The sequence below is a fragment of the Aquila chrysaetos genome, chromosome 24 (assembly GCF_900496995.4).
Source record: "Aquila chrysaetos chrysaetos chromosome 24, bAquChr1.4, whole genome shotgun sequence".
Taxonomy (NCBI): Eukaryota; Metazoa; Chordata; class Aves; order Accipitriformes; family Accipitridae; genus Aquila; species Aquila chrysaetos.
In genome coordinates this window covers 15,730,615-15,751,211 of record NC_044027.1, presented here as the reverse complement: position 1 = coordinate 15,751,211, position 20,597 = coordinate 15,730,615, and the positions used below count along the sequence as shown (strand labels likewise).

At 44.2% G+C, this 20,597-nt stretch overlaps 2 protein-coding genes across 24 annotated transcripts in view; one reads left to right on the top strand and one right to left on the bottom strand.

The window, feature by feature from the left end:
- Positions 1 to 3,095: 3,095 nt before the first annotated feature.
- GTF3C4 (general transcription factor IIIC subunit 4) lies at positions 3,096 to 16,337 on the bottom strand. Of its 20 annotated transcripts, none has more exons than XR_005931252.1 (7): positions 15,967 to 16,337; positions 13,247 to 15,067; positions 11,263 to 11,393; positions 10,235 to 10,323; positions 6,290 to 9,164; positions 4,002 to 5,788; positions 3,096 to 3,608 (listed from the first exon to the last, which is right to left on the bottom strand). XR_005931252.1 is itself a non-coding variant. In XM_041119631.1 (5 exons), exons 1-5 carry the CDS (start codon positions 16,300 to 16,302, stop codon positions 9,100 to 9,102), a joined length of 2,442 nt encoding a protein of 813 aa, XP_040975565.1. In that variant the 5' UTR covers positions 16,303 to 16,337; the 3' UTR covers positions 5,809 to 9,099. The 20 variants fall into 20 exon arrangements, 1 of the variants encoding a protein (XP_040975565.1); XR_005931245.1 differs by having other exon boundaries at positions 3,096 to 5,788; positions 6,290 to 6,364; positions 6,519 to 9,164; XR_005931256.1 differs by lacking the exon at positions 4,002 to 5,788 and having other exon boundaries at positions 6,290 to 6,364; positions 6,519 to 9,164.
- A 121-nt stretch (positions 16,338 to 16,458) lies between these two features.
- The window catches only part of DDX31 (DEAD-box helicase 31), a 51,212-nt gene continuing 47,073 nt past the window's right edge, over positions 16,459 to 20,597 (top strand). The window contains exons 1-8 of one of the 4 annotated variants that reach the window (XM_030001018.2): positions 16,459 to 16,540; positions 16,575 to 16,693; positions 16,728 to 16,749; positions 18,344 to 18,598; positions 18,794 to 18,869; positions 19,347 to 19,390; positions 19,841 to 19,911; positions 20,507 to 20,571. In XM_030001018.2, coding sequence (XP_029856878.1) covers positions 16,645 to 16,693; positions 16,728 to 16,749; positions 18,344 to 18,598; positions 18,794 to 18,869; positions 19,347 to 19,390; positions 19,841 to 19,911; positions 20,507 to 20,571 — 582 coding nt within the window. In that variant the 5' untranslated portion in view covers positions 16,459 to 16,540; positions 16,575 to 16,644. The other 3 variants (XM_030001023.2, XM_030001022.2, XM_030001021.2) reach the window with 3 other exon arrangements.

Genomic DNA, 20,597 nt, shown 5'->3' with positions numbered 1-20,597 from the left:
ATGAAGCTTGCAGCTTTGCAGTGCACTTTCCCCAAAGACAACTGCAGTGTTTTGAGGCCAGGGTGCAGATGTTTCTACTCCCTTGTTAACTCAGATTGCTTAAAAAGTTCTGACAAAACACTGCAGATGCACCAGCCGTCCCCATCACCCTATTCTGCAGTCCAACTCTGCAGTTGGGCAGAAAGACTCAGAAGAACTGGAAAAAATATCGAGAGCCATAGAAAACTGGTTGCAGGTTCATCACTTTCAGAACCCAATTAAGGACATAACGAGCTGCAGGAGCAGATAGGTTACTAAATTCTGATTTCCTGAGAGAGTGAGCCTCCCAGCTTAGGGCTGCCCTGACTGAGCTGTGGCTGGGCAGGTAGGTGTCCAGTTTTGTGGGTTTTTTTTCTCTGGCTGGATCTGGCTGCAGTAAATGCTCGGGAAAGTCTTTCTTAACTGGAAAATCTCTGGCTATGGAAATGCACACCCTTAATGCTTCTAAGAAAGGGTGTGATTTGTTGTTGTGATTCAGAGAAGCACTGAGTTTGATGCCTCTATTACATCACCCTCTATTTCTCCCTTGTGCGTGAGCGTGAATTCCCCTTGACCAGGGGATGGGGAGGAGATACAACTTTCTCCTGGAACCCTTTGTGCCTGGGAAGATGCAGGAGGCAGGTGCCCTCTCCTTCCAGAGAGTACAGGCCTCCAAGAGCCTTTTGGTTTTAGATGACTTCTCTGATCCTATTATTGTAAATAAGTTTGGGTCTTTGTTGCTGTCCTTGATTGTTGTCTAGGTCTATCTGGAGTGCTGTAGAGACATATGTGCCAAGTTTCCTCCTCACACCTGTAGAGTAAATTCAGGTGGGAAGACCCTGGTTATCCAGATAGCTAGGGGGATGTTGTATTATTTTGGGAGAGCTTAAGGTTGGAATTTTCAATACCTTTGGAGGGTTTGGTGAATGGGAATTGGACTTTCCAGCCTTGAGGGCAGCTTTAAAAAATAGAATAAATATCTTTGAAATCCAAGAAAGCCAAATCCTCTGGCACCAGCAACACAAGCCGAGTCCTCTGCACCTCTTGCACTGAGAAATTCTGGCTTGTAGTGCCAGGCTGAGGCAGAGGCCGCTCCCACGGCACAGGGCCCAACCACAAACCCTCGTGTAACAGTCCTACCTGTTACAAATGTGTTGTTTGGTAACCTACTTGGGCAGCTGGTTTTTATGCTATTGCTATAAAGATATGCTGTAGTATTCATGCATAATTGGGAGCCCTTCTATTAATAATACATGGGAAGCTCATCTTGCTAATATCACCTTCATCTGAGAGTTCCTACTAAATATTTTGATAGATGAAATGGATAGAGAGTGTGTTTAAATACTGTTTGTACTGCAGCTAGGGTACAAAAGGGACAGTGCATCTTTAATTAGACAGGTACATCTGCTTAATTAATTTAGCTGTAAAGCCCTTTTTCCTCTTCATTCTTTCATCTATATGCGGACGCTATATTAGTTCCGCTCTGCTGGTTCCATAGAAACTGAGAAAAAGAGCTCGTCTCATTGAGATGCGTTTGGCATGTCTGGGTACGGAGTCTCAGGTCAATGGTCAACCCCCAAGGGTTTGCAGCAGGCCTGAAGTGCAGAACGTAAGGGTTAGCAGAACATGCTAATACTCATGTAGAACTCTCCCTCAGAAACAACTAAAACAATTGACATTCATTTAATTACTGTAAACGAAACAGCCCCTGCATCACTTTGCATAGTAAAGCCTGTTAATACCAAAAAGGTTCAGTGGGTGGAAGGAGGAATTAGGCTTTTATAATTGGAATGCAACACTTGAAAACCAATTTGGTAACTACGCTTGATTTTATTAGCATCTTATTCTGGCAAAACAAATGTTGAGCAGTGAGAAAAACAAGGTAAAGAGGAGGTGGTAAGAACGCAGCAGGGACCAGACGTTACTTATTGTACAGCTTGCCCAGTTCTGAAATGGACATCTTTTATCAGTCCACTTTCCAAAGACGCTTTGCAGAGCGGGCTGCTTGGAGGTTGTGCTATACCCTATATATTACGCTGTTAATTACGTAGTTCAGCAACAAGATGGCTATGTCCAAGTGTTCCACAAACTTTTGTGTCCACCTGCTCCAAACAATAGATCCTTCAGTGCACTGTGGTGGAAGGATGCTTGAACACCCCCAGGCAGGAGACCCAATCCTCCAGCACCGTCTCCGCCCAGACCCCTGTAGCTCTTGAAAGATTTCCCCTGCCGCCTCCTTTGGTTTCTCACCTTTCCCCATAAGGCTTGGGTGCTGCTGCCAGCACAAAAACCTTAAATGTTGCTGGTTTTGCCACTGTCTGTTCACAAGGTGCTGTAGAAGCTGCGGGACTCTAATGAAGGCAGGGCCAGGAAGGCGTTCGTACAGGTCCTTAAGGTTTGGTTTAGAGCAGAGACAGGCTGGGCAGGTTCCTGTGCCTCAGTTCTGCTTCCCAGAGGGGCAGCTGGAGCCGAGTTGATCTTAAGTAGGAGTGAACTGTGGTTCTAACTGTGGTGAACTGTAACTGCCCGTCTGTGTCACGGTTGCCAAAACTGAACCTGAAAGGTAACTCTTGCCTTGTCATACGTAATTCGTACAGAAAATTGTCTATTCCCTTCTACAAGCAGGCTCTCCTGGGTTACTCTCCTCTTTCTGCAACAAGAACTGTTTGATTCTACGGAAGAAAAGAAAAGGTGATATCAGGCCACTTTCATCAAAGAAAGTTGGTTCTTTAGCAGAATTGTTTTCTGGAGCTGGAGTGCTGCCATGCAGCGGTTTGGGAGGCCAGGGAAAAGAGGGATTGAACCTATGCTGGCGAGGAGAAGGGAATGGTTGTGGGGCTGAAGGGCAGTATCGGACCCCAGGTCCTCTCTCAGGCTTTACCACCGGTGTCCTGTGACAGTGGCCACAGTGAGATTTTTATTATTAAGCTTTTTTTTTTTTTTTTTTTTAAGTGTGAAGTCTCATGCTGAAGGACTGAGTGCTTAACTATGCTGCTGTTTCTTGCCAGTCCCGGCTCTTGGCACCCCATGTCCCTCCCAGGAATTCAGTCCCTCAAAATACAGACATTACAAACAAGTACTTTATTTATTTATTTAGAATAAAAAAGGAGCAGGATTACAATGCTACTGTCGTGGTATACAAAACATTCATCCAGGTTTGCTTCACGTTTACAAAATGTGCCATATACACAGCATCAATATTCACAGCAACTTTGTCAGACCCTCCCATGAACGAAGTCTCAAAGGAAAAATCCGGAAACTAAAGATTAAAACTAAACTTTGCTTTTCGTTCAGCCTGATGACCGCGTGGTCAGCCAGCTACAACACTCGCACCCCAGAACAGAATTAAAGTAGCATGAAGATATCAACTAGATTAGCGGAGCAATTAAATTAAACTCTCCTCTGAACAGTTCCATTTGGATGGCTCTTGCGTTTTCCCTTTCCAGGGCTGGCCTCCCAGTTTCGTGTTAAAGAATGCTGCAGGGCTGGCACAGCCCTGTAACTCCTGCTGTAGGCTCTCAGCAGTGCGCGAGTCCTCCTGTGATGAAGGTGCTCCAAACATTCACATTTTGGCTTGATTCAGCTGCAGCCTAGGACAGTACAGGGAATTACTCTGCTTTCTGCCCCAAACTGTAGTGTAGTTAATGCTAGCAAGTGCCTCATGCGACAGCTGCGTTGCAACAATGAAAACAACCATCCACAGGCAGCTGTGACACTCCTGAGGTCGCTACCCAGATCATGACAGAGCAGCAGAAGTTCCAGGTCTTTCAAGTGAAGAGTGCTAAAACTGAGTTAGCATGAAAAAATAGTGACAGAATAAGAATATTTCAACTGACACTGAGGGTCTGGGAACATCTCCAGAGTTAGAAATGAGTACAGCCAAAGATTAGCACAGACAGAAATCTGAGTATGTATACACGGCCCTCCTCTGTTAAGAGGTGAAAACTAAAGCTCTGTGGGCATTGCTGTACACACATACTAACCTCTAAAAGTTGTGAAAAACTCCTGGATTGAGACTTCCAAGAGAAGGCTCGACTCTGTCTTGTTAAGATTCCTGCACCTTCGACAGCTAGGACAGGACTGCAGATGAATAGAGCCGAGCTCAAGTTGTCCTTGTTTACCCACATGGAGGAGGAAAAAGCAGCTTTCAACCTGGTATTCACCAGTGGAGCTGTAAACTGGCAGGCATCTCCACGCAGACATTTGTACCGGTTCTGGTTAAAGAATAAACCCTACACACTTCGATGCAAGTCTGGAGTATAACCAGCATAATTTGTGCGTTTACAGGCCTGATGATACAGAAAGCTTCAAAAGGGAATACAAAAGGAGGATGAGGACAGACATAGGATTGGTAACTACTCAGAGCATTTCACCTTTATTCACTGAGAACTCATAAACACCTTCTTCCAGATAATTTAGATGCTTACTATAAATCTGACTTTTGCCATGACTACCAACACTTTGAGGCTAAGACTGCTGTTACCCTTACTTCCAGCTGCAAAAATATGAACTAGTGCTCTGCGGTAACAAATTTTGAAGTTTATTATATTGTTAAGTATTGGACTGCTACTAACTACACACTTACAAGGTGACTGCCAGAAAGAATTGAAAAACCAGCATGAATTAGATTGTAAAAAGCCAGCAAGCACTTTACCATGACTGACAGTAGGAAGCAGGCACCTGGTGGCCTCTCACTGACATACCTACAGCTCCACTCAGCAGAAAGGCAGACAAGAGAGAATGAAGAGGTACCTTCCTCTTCCCGCAGCCACTGTCCTGAAGATAATCTACTGGTAGGCACATCTAACTGGCCTTGCACATCTGTCTCACGCACAAAGTTTAGATGTTGGCAAAAGAGCAACGGCTTCAGTGATTAACCCCAACCTGCTCCGCGGTGAGGGCTCTGAGGAGCGGGGTTAGGCTCTCTTCCTCATTCTCTCTCTGAGGCCGTACCTGTAAGTGGCAACTGAGAGTCCAGCAGCTGTGCCTGCAAGGCTGCCCACTGCTTCACAAACTGCCTGGGTCATAAAGGGCGGGCTCTGTATTTGAGAAATTAAACTTGTACAAACAAGTCTCCTGTAAATGTTAGTTTAGGGCATAACAGCACAAGTGTGATTTGTTAGCCTTTAACTAGGACTATAAATGTTTGCGTTCAGTTCTTTTATGTCAAGAAACCCTTAATAAGGATAGAATAAATAGTGTTATGCTGTGCGTAATCACTGATGATACATTAGCTAGTGGAAAACCTGGTAAGTATAAGAAAATCAGGGAAATATTTATTGCCTGTATGTATGCATTAGCAACCATAATATTTCCTCTCTAGAAATATACAATAGGATTAATAGGATGGGGGATCATAAAAAAGGAAAGGATGATCGATTGATTAAGTCCCCAACCCATAGCTGAATTAAGCTAAAAGGCAGCAATGAGTTCCACTGTCACCAATTCCAGAGCAGGAGGTGCAGTTTGGAGGCCCAAACAGAGTCCTCATGAGCCGAAACTTTCACCTTAGTTCAGACAATGGCATCTAGCACCAAGGCACCAAGAAGCTGTACAGGCCAGAGCTGTTCTGCTTATCCATCAAACCTGGATTAGCCTGGATTTCTTCATCCCAGTGGAGGAGGGATTAACTGTTGTTATCAGCATGAGTAGCAAATCTTAAATGCTATCAGAAGCTACTTATCAAGGACAACGATGCCTTAGCTTCAGACACAGAAGCTATTAATTCTCTGGCTATTAATTCTCAGATGCAAGAGCAAGTACCACAATCCTTTTTAAAAAAAAAAAAAAAAAAAAAAAAAAGCAGCAGTGCATCAAGAACCACTTAGTCTCTCTGCTGGAGCGTTATTCTTCTGGAGATGAAGCACCATGAGCAGCCACAGTGTTTACTACTAAATGGTGAAGCAGTTGAGAGAGCTTTCAACTATTCACTTGCTCTAAGGTTTGCAAGATATCCCAAACAAAAACTTAGTGAGATAATCTGTCTGATTTTGTGGGACTTATTCTTTGAATACTTCACTTGGTGTCTCAAAACAGACTGGCCCTTAATACTGGATAGCTCCACTATGTATTAGTTTGAGAAGGCAGCTCTTGTTAATGGCAAAATAGCACAAGGATCTGGCAGCAGGTGCTCATACCTTCCTCACCTACTCACCTTCCCCGTGTGGGATGGAAGCAAGGGTTTTCATTAGGACAAGGTAAAGGATAATGCATCAAGGTGCTGCTGCAGCCCTGCAGGTTGTTAGAGTACTCCAACAGGAACGGGACTAACCTCCACATTCCCAGAACTGCAAGTCATGAGTCCAAGACAGATAAAAGGTTTCCTGAAGGAAGTCTCCGCTGCTAGCTGGGCAAAAAAATCCAGTAAGATCAGCATCAGAGGTTAAATGTTACTGGTCTGACGCGTGCTATACTATTCAAGCCTACACTAGTTAAAAATACACTTTATGGACCAGTGATGGTTTAAAAAAAAAAAAAAAAAATTTACAATACCTCTTTACCTGTTGTGAATGGGTCAGGGTGAGAAGTGAAAGCTTTGTGCTAAAGGATCTCCACTGGCATGCAGACAAAGCTGACATCATTGGCTTTAAAATTCCATTCTCCCAGCAGTCATAAATCAGGTTAAATAAACTGGCAATGGTATACTGAGTGTCTACTGCCTTGAAAGACAAGGAAAATAAACATTAATGCTGCAACATTAATGCTAGGTGTACTAGAGCTTCTACATGTCTAAATCTAAAGCATTAAAACTCAATCCAGGGAAATTCAAGATAACTGCTAGAAATAATCACCAGGAATTAATCTAATGATACCAAGCTGAACCTTTTGGTCAGCCAGACTTAAACATTTCAGCAGATCAGAATATTATTATGGTTTCTAAGCCAATATCAAAGAAATGCTGACTTTTTTTTAAAGCATTTACACATGGTTCTGGAGAGCTCTCACCTTTTTCCATAGTCAGATGAACTTCTGAATCGAACACTTCCTCGCTGATGAACTGGTCAGGACTGCCTGGACAAGGACTTGCAGCTTCCACTTAAAATGTTTTCCCTACCCCCATGAACAAACCTGTTCAGCTCATATTGGAAATTGATGTTCTGTTCCTCGCAAACCCCATCAGCACTGGGAAGAAGATAAATGCTGCCCCAGGTACAGTACCTGGCCCCAAACTACACACACGCTGGGTATCAAGGTTACTCTTTGTTTTACTAGGTGCTAACACAATCTACATTTTCTTTCTTTGCAGACACACTGAAGTAATTTCAATTTTCAATGCACAGCAATAAAAAACTAAACATTTCTTTAATACAATTATGGTATCACTTCCAAGGATATTTACAAACAAGGCTAATTATTTTACAGATGAATGTGCTTCTGCTGTTCTAGGCTACTATATTAATATTATTCTCAATCGAAGCACTATCACGCTTAATGCATGAAAACACTGAATAGTAAGGACAGCTGACTTGTTGTAATGTTAGCTGAAAAAAATTTGCTCCTACTAAAGGTGAAGGAACATTAAGAAAATATGCATAGTCATTGAATCAAGGAAACTTAAGCACCAATCCACACATGCATTGTTGGAGACTGATACTGCCAGGATGATTCCTTGATTTCTCAAACAGCTGTAGAGCACTTCACACACAATTAGAAGTGTCATGAATCACAAACAGGGCAACTTATCCGAGTGTCCAGATTGGTACTCTGAAGAATGTAAATACATAAACTTTGGATTATTTGACAACATGGATTTAAGTTAACAAGACAAACTGTACCAGATAACCACACACATTTTGGAGGTATTATTCCTCTAACACTGCATAGGAAGTTCAAAAGGATTCTCCTGCTCCCCATAGGAACTAGATGCCAAAGAGAGAAAGATGGTTTTATTATGATAGGACAGTTAGAAGGCAGAATAAATTTCTGGGCTCAGCCATGCTACATCATTGGCGTATTTATGAATCTCTTGATGAGAATGTCAAGGTTATACATGAATAGCTTCACCAGACTCCATGACCACTGGTGGAAACTCTACCTATAACATATTGGCCATGGTGAGTTTTGGTTTGGGTTTTTTTTTTTCTTTACTGCATTATTATGAAAAGAGAAACTGTCAGCTGGGAGTGATTACTTGTGTGTCAAACTTCTGTAAAACTCAGTTACTGTATGAGGGAGACTCTCAATTCAACTGAAAATAAGGTAAATCGGTAATGTTTTTGTTAACTGAGTTACACTGGAGAAGATGATTCCTGGTGGTAGAGGGTTAAGTGAAACAAAAGGGATATACATTGGCAAAAGCTAGGAAGTAGTTAGAACTTAGGTCAGAAAAAGAGAGTGGGGCAAGAGACTTAAAAGCACTGGAAATTATGTTAGTGTTTAATCTAATTGCTATTAGTTTAATAATTATTACATTTAAAAGTTATTCTTACTGATCTGTTATTTGACCCAGGCAGCCAATATTACCCTTCTGACTGCAATATTGTTACAACAGTTAAGAGGGAGTTATTCTTCTAGACTTCAAGTGAAACTAATATAATGGCCAATTTCTTTCATATGGCTGTAACTGGCACATGCTTCACTCTGCGAGAAATTAGAACCACAAATTATTTTGATAGTTTAATATTCTGCAGCAAGTGCCAGTGCTTGTTAAAAAGCAAACGCGAGCACTACAGGCTGAAGCCTTCTCTACCCACCAAGACCATTCAAGAGGCAGCTCCATTGTTCCCGTCCCAGCTTTGGGGAAATCACACACTTGTCGGGCATGAAGGACAGTTCACACTGCGTGCTTAAGACTTCAGTTCCTTTCCAGTAAAAGGAAGCATGTCCAGCTGCTGATGCTTCAATGGGGTGCATTTCCAAACCGCCTTATAAACTCATTCTTCCAGATGTACTCCTGTTTCTGGAGCATGGAACAGGCTCTGGATTTAAGGGGTTTCTAGAACCTCCGATGTTCTATTTACAGGGCTGTGGACAACATCTTCCCCCTCTAGTAAAGTCTGTATTCCTATGTTCTATATCCTTCGAGACTGAAGGGAGCTTATGCAGCAGAGAAAATACTTTCAATCTTTACATAGCTTTTCTCTAGAACACAGGAGAATCACAGAATGTGCAAGGTCCTTGCAATAACCTCTTGATCCATTCAGGATCTGCAAATAAGAAAACAAGATCTTTAAAGCTGGAGGTAGAGATCAACACAGGAATGACACTTGAGAGGGACAAACTAAATGGTAATCCCGAAACAGTTTGTATATATTCACCATGCAGGATTAACTGAAAAGTTCAGAGGAATCCAACTCTACTTCTGTCTTGAAATTTCAAGTAACGCCAGTTTAAATCCCACTTCAGTAGGGGACAAAATTAAGGTGAAACAGTCCACACTACATCATTACATACTCATCTAAATAGCTATATAGGAAAAAAATTTAAAGGATCACCATGCCAAAAATGTAGTGCTCTTATTTTCTGAACTGAAATTAGATCCTTTACATAATGCAGTCCTTGGTTCCTGTTTCTTTGTCCCTCTCCAATATAAGGAAATTAAGTTTACAGCCTCTCTCTACAGAGGTTTAAATTCTGTAGTTGATCCTTAGTGCTGTCTGAAATACCCATATATTACGGAGAGAGGAAAAGTATCACCTACACTTTGAGACAAAGTGTTTGAGTACTCCATGATTTTTTTTAAGTGTACCAGTTGGGAAGAAAACAATTTTCTCACACAGGTTGTCCTTCCTCAAACTCTGAAAACAACAAAGGCAAAAGGTTGCCTTGCCCCCACAGCCTGCCATTACTGTCTCTGAATGATGTACTTATGGTAGGTTTGGGACCTAAGCCAGCAAGGTGCCAACTACTTCTTAACCTGTGTTGGATCAATACAGCTTCCACTGAAACGGACTTTCAAAGACCCTCAGCTCTTGCTGAACTGGATGCTAATATATTCCACTTGAATATAAAGTAACTGTTGTACCACTCCAGCACAGATTACGTGTCTACCCAGCTCATTAAAATGTAGTATTTATAAATTAATTTCTGCAGTCACTATTTTGTAATTAACGTATGCCACTAATGCATGAAAAGCAGCACACTGTGAAATGCAGAGTACTAGTACTTCACATGGTAACTGCCTAAAAGAGAAGTCAGTGAAACTAATTCAAATCATTTTGCAGATAAAACTTAAGAATACATAATCCTGCCCCTTTAGGCTACAGGAACAGTTTACCTTCTGGGGTTGGATGCCGTGCAATGCTGTCGTGAAGCAAACACCTCCTGTATACCAAACTCTGACAGGATTGGTAGGTTAGAAAGCACCTGTGAAAGGACAAGTAATTTTATCAAGAGGCTTGGGGTTTTATTGTTTTGTTTTGTGACCTGTTCCTATGCCCTGACTGGAAGCTGAGTTCTGTTCCCAATAGACCTTGCTTTCTGAGAGTAAGGGCAGTAATGAGCCACATGAAACACAAAAATTAATAATTGATTAATCCAGGTAAATGAAACTTCACAAGTGTACCCAATTACATATGATCACAAAAATTAAAAAGGCCAAAAATCAATATACCATTGAGAAAAATTTCATCATTGGCCAAAAAATTTTAGTATACAGTAGAAGAGGTGAAAAGCTTGAGGGTTACTGCACAGGGGAAGAACCACAGTGTCTGTAAGGCAATGACTATTTAGCCAAACTAGCACATACACAATATCCTTTAGGCAAAGGTTTTTCTTTGCGACAGACTACTGACTTGCCAAGTCTCCAGGGGCAATCTCCACGTACCCCATACATCGATGCTGGAAGATTTCCCTTCCTACATGTTCCAGAACTTGTCTGACTTCTCAGTGTAGCTGTTTCCCATCATTTTTTGTTAAATTACTTTGTTTTCAAATGCTGAAGTAGCTAGAACAAACCCTCCTTCATGTGCTGTTCCAAAGGATGACTTGTGCTTGATTTTCCCTTGCCTACTTTCTCCCTGCCCCCATCCTGCCCCTGCTTGAAGAAAAAAGTTAAGACGATCAAAAGCATTTTATTTTAAAAACAGTGTACTGACAAGAGAAGGAAATCCAATCTACAATGCCCTCTCTCTCTCTCTCTCATGGAAGAGGACAGATGACAGCCAGCAAAAATTGCAATTAACTGCAGCATGGATAACATGCTTCATGACTTTTTACTCCAACACTATGAAGTGTTTTAGGTTAGCTATTTAAGTATGTTTAAATTATCCAGAAGAGGGCAAAAACTCTTTAAGAACCAATTACCTGAGCCAAATATGTCCATTGGAGCAGACTGCCTGTTTGCGATCAGTGAATGGCAGGATCTCTTTACACAAGCTGCAGTGCTCTGGAAAAGTCTGTTTGTTCATTTTCTTTAAGATATGCCCAATCAGCACCTGGGAATACACAGCAGTCAGCATTGTTTACAGCAAGACAGCTGCCTACTGAAAGGTGGAAATGTCTCTCAGGATATTGTGATTTCAGAATATGATACAGGATGCAAAGATCTGTGCTCTTCACTGAATTAAAAAAAAATAAAAGCATAAGCAATATAATACATTGATAAGTATTAATCTATTCTCATTTTATTGTCACCTCCTAAAGATTTCTGTAAAGGGATACAGAACTTAAGAGCAATAGTGTTATGTTGAGCTACTTGCAAATTTTAGAAGTACTGAAGAAATTGCTATCATACCACTTCAGGGGATGCCACTGAGCATTATAGAAGTGCTTTCACATTCTCATGCCTATCACAATGGATGTACTAAAAAAAAAAAAAAAAGTCCTGTTCAGAAATTACCTGGATGCAGGCCTTCAGCAGTCATCTTAGAGTACACATAATGTTTATAGTACAACATTTATGTGATCAGATTTGTCTTTGACATTTCAATAGATATAAACCACATCCCAAGGACCTTTAAAATGTGAAAGCAAACTGAATAGATAAAATAGAATTTGGAAGTCAGCTATTAATCACTATAAAAAGAAGAATCTTGTTTACAAGATGAGAAAAGCAACCTCTCAAACCTCTAATTCATAGTAATTGAATGCTAGAAAAACAGCAGTCCTGCCCAAATACTTTCCTAGTGAATTACTGATGGCCACACTGTGTGGCCTCCTTGATTCTAAGTCCAGCAGGGAGAACACCACACTACATCAGTAATGGAAATGTGCTTCCTTCCTCTGTCTTTCTGGATGCAATGTAAAGGTTGTTTTTTAGAGTTCAAGTGATTTAAGGACTTTGGTACCGAAAAGAACTGTTCTCTGCTCATACAAAGAGGTACAGAGACATCTGAGAGATTCTTGTCGTCAAGTCTTAAGAGCCAGGAGGCTGATGGCAGAGTGTTCCCACTGAAGCTTCCTTTGTCTGATGTCTATAGTCAGAAAACTTCATTGCCCAGTGCAAGGTTCACTGATCACTTATTTCCTGCCACAAATGCTTACTCTACACATTGCAATAGCCAGGATACTGTCCTTGCAGTTATACTTTTATTTTGGTAGGGAGTATTGCAAGTTTTGGAAGAGTTCCTACCATGGCCAAGCATTCAGTTGTTATGCTTATTTATTGTAGTTCAATACATGCAAGCGTGCCTGAAGATTCAGGCCATGTATGTTATAATAAAGACATTCAGTCAGCTTGGTTAACTGAAAGTCCTGCATAAAGTTCTGAATCACTGGATTTAACTCGTAAAACACAATCACTTTCTGAACCTCTGCAATTGATCTTTCCACTGAAGGTTCATGGAGCAATGACAAGACCTGACGTACCACCTGAACAGTCACAGTACTTCCAATCATACCTTAAGAAGTGATACTGCAACCCTTAAAATTACAACTGCAGATGTAACTGACTAGAGCAAATACCTCCTAAGTTTAGTTTTGTAGAGATGATAGATTAAATAAGTTTAGCCATGAAAATAAAACATCCCCCTCAATCAGTAGCTGTTTTAAACCCACCAACAGCAGCAGAATAACCATGGTCCTCTCCCTTGTTCTGCAAAGACTCAGGCACGCTTATTCTTTATTGTACCTGATCCAAACTTCAACATCTGTATTTACATTCTCCCCTACTCCATAATTTCAAGGAAGGACAACTTAAGCTGTATGCTCTATAGAAGCTGACTGGCAAGGATGACATGATTGGAGTTCTCTTTCCCACCCCAAAGTTGTATTTTCATTTAAGGATCTGGAGGGGGGAGAAAGAAGTAACTTGTAACACCGAATCCCCAGAGCATAGAGGTGCACTTACTCGTGCTGTTCTGTCATCATAGCCATCATCGGACATTAAGAAGTCACAGACTCCTCTGGTGGGTATACTGGTGTTTTCTGTAATCCATGTGTGTAGATAAACTTCTCCCAACACCCGTTTCATGTGTTCTCGTGTCAAGTGCATTTCTACTGCCTCAATTTGTGCCTGTATTTCAAGAAGCTTTTCTTCCATTGGCTCGCGGCCTCCTATGTCACTTGACTGAGGAAGAGAATCATCTGCAGCGTCATCTATGTCCATACCTTTGCCTGTGTCGCATAGGCTCTGCTTGCTGGCTTGTTTAGAAGTCCCTTCCTCTTGATCATCTTCAGTGCTGCCCATCCCAGGGGAATCTGATATCAAAATTTTTGCATCCTCATGTGAAGGTCTCCACATGACCTCCGAGGGAGCTTTCTGCATTGACTGGTACAAAATCCTCAGGAGAAATAGCTTAAACCGCCAGAAGTAAGTAGAACCACAACTCTCAATCTTTTTATCCAGTGCTTCCTGTAAGAACTGAGGAATATGCTTATCCTTCAAAATTTTCCAGCGTACAAGATCCGTCAAGTCCACTTGCCGGAAAAGGTTCTGAACAGAAGATTCCAAGAGCTGCGCAGCTGCCTCCTCAAAAGTCTTAAGGGTTACAAACTGAACTTGGTAGTTTTTGTTGACTGGGTGCAGACCGTTCGTCATGCCCTCTGTCGTAATAACTGCTAAGTATGCACCGCATGGGCTAACAGCTATTCCATGAGTCCTGACAGAGCCAAACACTTCTGAGAGCTTAATCAGCTGGTGCTCAAACTTTAAAGCAACATCTGTGAATATAGGAATCAGCTGCCTTACCTTTCCGTCACTGGAGCACGTATACACCGTGCCGTTCTGTTTGTCTGCAGTCATAGATACGATTGGCAAAGAATGAAGCCCCGTCACGTGGGAATTATGGACATTCAGACCTGCTTTTGATATCAAGAGGAGACACCAAAACACATAAGCTCCTCTTGCAGCCACCACTAAGCTACAACTACATTTCTGGTAGGGGTGGTAAAGAGGAATACATTTGATACTATGCACTGGTAACTGGTCCATTTCTTGCCATAAGACTACGGGTTGTCTGAGCGTAAAGTAGCCTTTGACTGCTTTCAGATTGACAGGAAGGATCTTAACTGGTCCAAAAGCACTCCCTACAATAAGCCCGCTCATCTTTCGGTTGTTATGTTCATATTCCCACCAAGATAGCACACTTGGGGAATTTATTCCGGACTCTATGGTATTGCAAGAAGTAATGGATTCCTTACCCAGAAATGGAAGCTGAAATTGCCAAACTGCAATGTTACCGTTTTCAAAGAGTACTGCTAAGAGCACGCTACCGACATCCCGGCATTCGTTGTTGTGTTTAACCTGCTGAGTGGTGCAGATGCCCGACCACTCCATCCGCACTGGAGTCTGCATGCTGTGCCGTCGCTGAAATTCAGAGAAGTCTCCTAGGTCTCCCCTGGGAGTGTCAGCCTTAGAAAGTTTGTAACTGGCTTCATACAAACGCTCCCCATAGATTTCTGTCAGGTCCACCAGCTGCACCCACTGCAGTCTGTTGAGGTTTGTGTGGATGGTCAATCGATTGTCCATGGTTAAAGCTGCAAGCAGGCACCTTCCATTCGCGTCGCAGCCCAGCGGTGACCAGCTGGAATACTTGAATCCTCGCATAGGCGGCAATGACTTCCCCTCGGGATTGAACACTCGGTCTAGCATAAAAGTTTGACTAACGGTTGGATCCACTGAACTTGCGAACTTTTCCTTACACTCTGCTACCTCCTTTTTTGGACCAACCTAAAAGACAACAAAAAGAACTTTTAAAACAGTTGTAGAACTTTTTTTCAGGAAGACTTTCCTGGAATTAATTCCCACTTGAAATAGAGCATCCCCTATCGCAACCCATACTACACTGTACCAATGGTTCATTAACGTCACTCTTAAAGACTTAAGCTTCGTTGTTGGCCTGAATTTGTATAGTTTTGACTCAGCTATTGAATCTTTGTCTGCTGAATCAAAGAGCCTGTTTTCATACTTCTGTTCTCAAGTGTGTGCTTAAAGGCATTTGGCGTAACATTCAAATTGTGAAGCACTCAATATTTCAATTCAAGCTATTCCGTATTCTCAGCATCGTTTTGGAAAAAAAATTCAGATCCACAGCAACAGAATTATTACTTAGTAGGATATTCACCCAGACTTGCCACCCCCATGGCTAAGGAGTGTAAGAAGTCAGGTGCGCCTCTGAAGCCCAAAACAGTCCCTGCTGCAGAAATCTTTCAGCTTAGGTAGCAAACCAAGGAAAAGTTCTACTTAAAATCTCGCTGACACAATTGTCATCAAAGTAGTGGAGCTCAAGTGCTTCTTGGAAAAACCGCTGAACTTAGGAATCCCTGAAACCCACTTGGCGCTGGATCGTGTTCCACCCGGACACTACCGGCCTACGTCTCTTTTTTTTTTTTTTTTTTTTCTCCCCAAAAGCTTTTAAAATCCACCAACGCAGGAAATAATACCGCGTGCGCTGCAGCGAGCCGCCCGCGGGGGCAGGACCAGCCCGGGGCGGCGGGGAGCGGGAAGGAGACCCCGGGGGGCTCCCCCGCCGCCGCCCGGGGGTTGGGGGGGGGGACAACAGGGACACGCAGCGTGGCAGCCCCGGGCCCGGCGGAGGCGGCCGGTGCCCGCCGCCGCGGCCGGCTCACCTTGAGGAGACAGGCGGCGGAGGGCGCGGGCACGGCCGTGCGGTGGATGACCATCTCCTGCCCGCCGCTGTGGACGTCGCTGAGCTGCTCCAGGACGGCGATGCTGCGGGCCGTGCTCACCGACACCCGGTGGTCCTCCGACCAGGCCAGCGGCTCCAGCCCGCTGACGCCGTGCTGCAACCGGACCGCCGGTTCTCGCCGCACCGCCGTCAGCCGGAACCCGGCGCTCGGCGCCGCCGCCGCCGCCTCCTCGACGAGCGAGTCGAGCCCCAGCGGCGGCTCCTCCTCCCCCGCCGACAGCGAGGGGCTGCCCCCGCGCGCCGCCGCCGCCGCCATCTTACCGCCGCCGCCGCCTCACGGGGGGCCGCTCGGGCCGCAGACGCGCATGCGCCGCCGCCGCCGCCGAAGCCCCCGGCCGCCCCCGGCTGGGGCTGCCCCGCCGCCGCCTGAGCCGCCCCGCGGGCGGGAGAGAGAGAGAGACGGACCGGGCCGCGGCCCGTCCCGCCGAGCCCCTGCAGCGGGGCGGTCTGCGGCCGGGGGCCCCGGGCGAGCGGCCCCGTTCCCGTGAGGGCTTCCCCCCCCACACACCACCACCCCGAACCCGCGTCCGCCTCCGCCCTCGCGGGCTGGGCCCGGCCCGAGGGGCGGCCCCGGGGCCCTGCGGGAGGCGAGCGGGCCATGGCGGCGGGCGGGACGCTGCTCCTCAACCTCAGCTCGGCGCCGCGGGGCTCCAGCCGGGTAGGTGCGGCCGGGGGGGGGAGGCTGGGGGCCCGGCCCGAGCCGGTCCTCGGGGCCGTCGCTCTGCCGGGACCCGGGGTGCTGCTGCGGGCCGGAGGCCGCGGCTCTCGCCCTGACTGGAGCTGGAGGGGGGGGGGGGGGGGAGGCAGCGGCTGGGGTCTGGCCCGCGGGAACCGTGGTCGGCGAGGGAGGGGGGAGTCAGCGTCCGAAAAGTTCTTAAATCGAACCTTTGGCTGGGGGTTGATACCTGCAGAGGGACGCGGTGGCTCGGCGGGGAGACGGGCCCGGCCCCCTTGGGTGGTGGTTGTGGAGGGGGAAGACTCGGCGGGGAGCGGGGGTGGGAAGCGGCAGGTACGAGCTTCTCTGATCCCTTTAAGTGGGCTGCTGTGGGACTGCTCTGCGCTTTCCTGGCGGTGTCGGCGGCTTTTGACTCGCTGGGGGCTGAAGGTGCGAGTAATGCTCTTACAGGCCTCTGCCTCGCTTAGAGATGCTCTGCATTGCTGCTAGGGAGGGGAAGTCTTTTTAGATTTGAGAGCAAATTTCTAATTGTGGGAATGCTCTGAGCTGCAGGAATAGGTGCTTTACTCTCATGAGTTTGAGGAGAGGAGAACAAGAATGGGTTAAGCAGACGTTTTCCATTTTGCAGTTATTGTTACAGTGATTCTGGGTTGTTTCAATTATTAGTCCTAATTTTTAAATCGTTCTTAGAATGTTGTGCAAAAGTATGTGAGCGTTAAGTGTTTGCTAGGATTTATCCCGACTATATTAGGTACTTTGAGGTATGGCACCACCACCATCATCTTTCTGGTAGTGAATGTTGGTGGAAGGAGGTTGGTTTTTGGTTCATTGCCAAAGATGCGAAGAAAAGAGGTGAAAAAAGTAATGGAACTTGAAAACAATGTGGTTCATAGGAGGACAAAGAAAATCAGAGTGTGCAACTAACAGCGGGGGAGAGAAGAAAAGTGGAGCAAGACTGTGCTGGCATTTCACACGTTTCAGTTCTGCAATCGTGTCGGGAAAAATAAGTTCATTGAAAAAGGGCTGGGCGACACTGAAGAGCTTTGGGGACCAAAGGAAGTTAAATTTAATTTTCTTCTTCACTATTCCTGGAGGGATCTGGGGAGAGCAAAAGTTTTGCTTAAGATGATTGGAAGATCAGTAAAATAAACTGATTGCTACAGAACAAGAAATAGAGAGCTCAGAAATGCTAAAAGTTGGCAGAAGCGTAAGTTGGAGTGAAGTACAGGCCATCCTTCCTGCCCACAGAAAGAAGGAAGCCTACAGGGATGGCTTTAATGTAATTGGGAGATTTGCAGAGCTTTTGAGAGATTTTTAAAGCGTGTTCTGCTCAGTTACTGTAGAAGCTAGATGAAATCCTTTAGAGATGAGGACTATATATGATTTTAGATTTCTCTTTGCATTTCAGTAGTGTTCAGAAGTCTCAGGCATGGTGGTGAATCTGTTAGAGTAGGAACTGTCTAGCTGCAAAAATCAAACTTAGTTTCTTTAGTCACTGAGTAGGGGATTCCAAAAATAAGGATCTATCTGCAGGCTGATGTTTGTGTTCGACATAATATCATGTTGCTAATTCTCAGTTATTAATGAATTCTTGCTATCTGTTTTGTTTGTTAACATTAAAGCAGTCTAGTGCTGTGAAAAGAAAGCTCCAGTCTCCACATGGAAACCCACCTTTGAAACGTAAACGTAAGCCATCAATAAACACCTTCAAGAAATGTGCTACAGAAGCTGACATCAGGGAGAAGGGAAGTTCATCACAAAAATCTCTTCCTAAGAAGCAGTTGACTGACAACCAAAATGAAAGCCAGAAAAGCAAACCTTTCATTAAGACGTCCAGCCTGTTTAAAAACAACCCTGATATCCCAGAAATTCACAGGTATTTTAGACAAATGGGAGGAAAAAAAACCCTTTTCAATGCCTTGAAATTCAGTGTCCTAAATTTTTGCCCTTGCTTGGGCAAAGCAGTTGCTCAGTACATGTCGTTTCATTGCTGTTTACATAGAATACTACTGTATAATTTTTAACCACACCATGTGCTTTTTTTTGGTTTGGTTTGTTTCCCCTAACTCAGAAAAGCAGTGCAGCAGGTGCAAGAGAATGTATTCACTACAGATTCTTTTAGCCAGTTGGACCTCCATCCACATCTGGTGAGTGGCAGGAAGGCTGTGTGCCTTGAAACATGCTTTTTTTGGGTGGGGAGCAGGTTAGAGAGCTGAGATGCACCTTTATTCATGGTGACTTGGACAGGCTTGCCAGTACTTTGCCTGATTTTGTTGCAGTCTTTTAGCTCAGCGTGCTGGCCAGCGGCCTGATCTGTCCCCAAATGCACTGTCCCAGCACCCTTCACTGGTTGCAGTTGTAATACCAAAAAAGCACAGAAAACTATTTGGGAGCGCAGTATTTTAACAAGTCTGCTATTTCACGATGTACCAGCAGTGGTGTAATTCTGATTAGCTAAGAAGTATTTTGAGGACATGGGAACTCTTGCAACCAGTTGCCCTGGACCAGTAATGGAGAGAATAAGCATCAGCCTTCTGTTTTTCGCTCTGTCTTGTACTACAAAAAGTAACAAAAGGAACAGTTTGACAATGAAACCTGTTTACTGCTCTTTATTATCTCTCTAGATCTCCACAATAAACACCGTCCTACAGATAAGTAGCATGACCAGGTAGGCAAATTTATATAGAAATTTTGCGCTTTGCTACCCCTTAAAGCCAATCATCTGTGATTGTTTCATTATATGTTATTGGTTTGTGAAGACCACAGTACCTGTTAAGCTGTCCCATTTGCCATATGGTTTGTTGCTTTAAAAATCTGGGATGAGAAATAACTTGTAAGTTACACAGTAAGTCAGTTGTCACAGCTGAAGATGGAACCTTGGAGTCCTGCCTTCTAATTTGGTACTTGAATCATAAGACCATCATTTTTCAATTTATCACATCTGATGCCTATCCAGTGGCTTTCCTTAGAAATCACCTCTACTGATGTAGCTACACCACAGAGATGAATGCATGGAATTTGGGGTAAAGAGTTTTGAAACAGTCACTGTATGTTAAAACCTTAGGATTCTATCCTGTGTTGCATTCGTATTTCCTAATCTGTTTTGTTTGTTACGCAGTGTTCAGAAGCAAACAATTCCTGTGCTCCTGCAAGGCAAAGATGCTCTAGTGAGATCTCAGACTGGTTCAGGTCAGTATTTAATTGTCAGTCTCCTTCCCTGGGGCATATTAAACTGGATCCCAACAACAGAACCAAAACCCCACGTTCCCAGTACAGCTCATAAAAGTGACAGGCTGGGAAGCCTGGCGTGGGACTGCTGTGACACAGACAGATGCCGTGCAAACTTCTGTAACAGCGCAGTGGTGGGACTGAATGTTGATGTGCAGCTGCCAGCCATTGCACATGGGCCTATTCCAAGGCTTATGCTGGGGATGCAGATCCAGGAGGCCAGCAGAGCTGAGCAGCACACGCTCTTACGTTACAAACTTATGTGCTTGCTCTACAGCAAACTAGGTCTGGATATCTCATTTTCTTGGGCGAGTGGGAATATTTATTTAGATAGATCTTAGTGGGATACCACCACCTCTCTTTTTTTTAATTTAACCCTTTGGTGAATTGCTTGTCAATCTTTTGTTTTGGAAACTTTCTACTGAATTAAAACTTTTCCAGACTCTGACCTCAGTTTAAGAATGGTAGGATGAATGGTACTTTAATTTGCTGTAATTGCCACTTTTTTTTTTTTTTTTTTGATGGAAGGTCTTCCAATTTTCTCCCTTTTAAAAAGGTAAAACTCTTGCCTATGGAATTCCACTTGTACAGTCTTTGCAAGGAATGGAATCCAAAATACAGGTAGGTGCAACAGAATTAAATATATT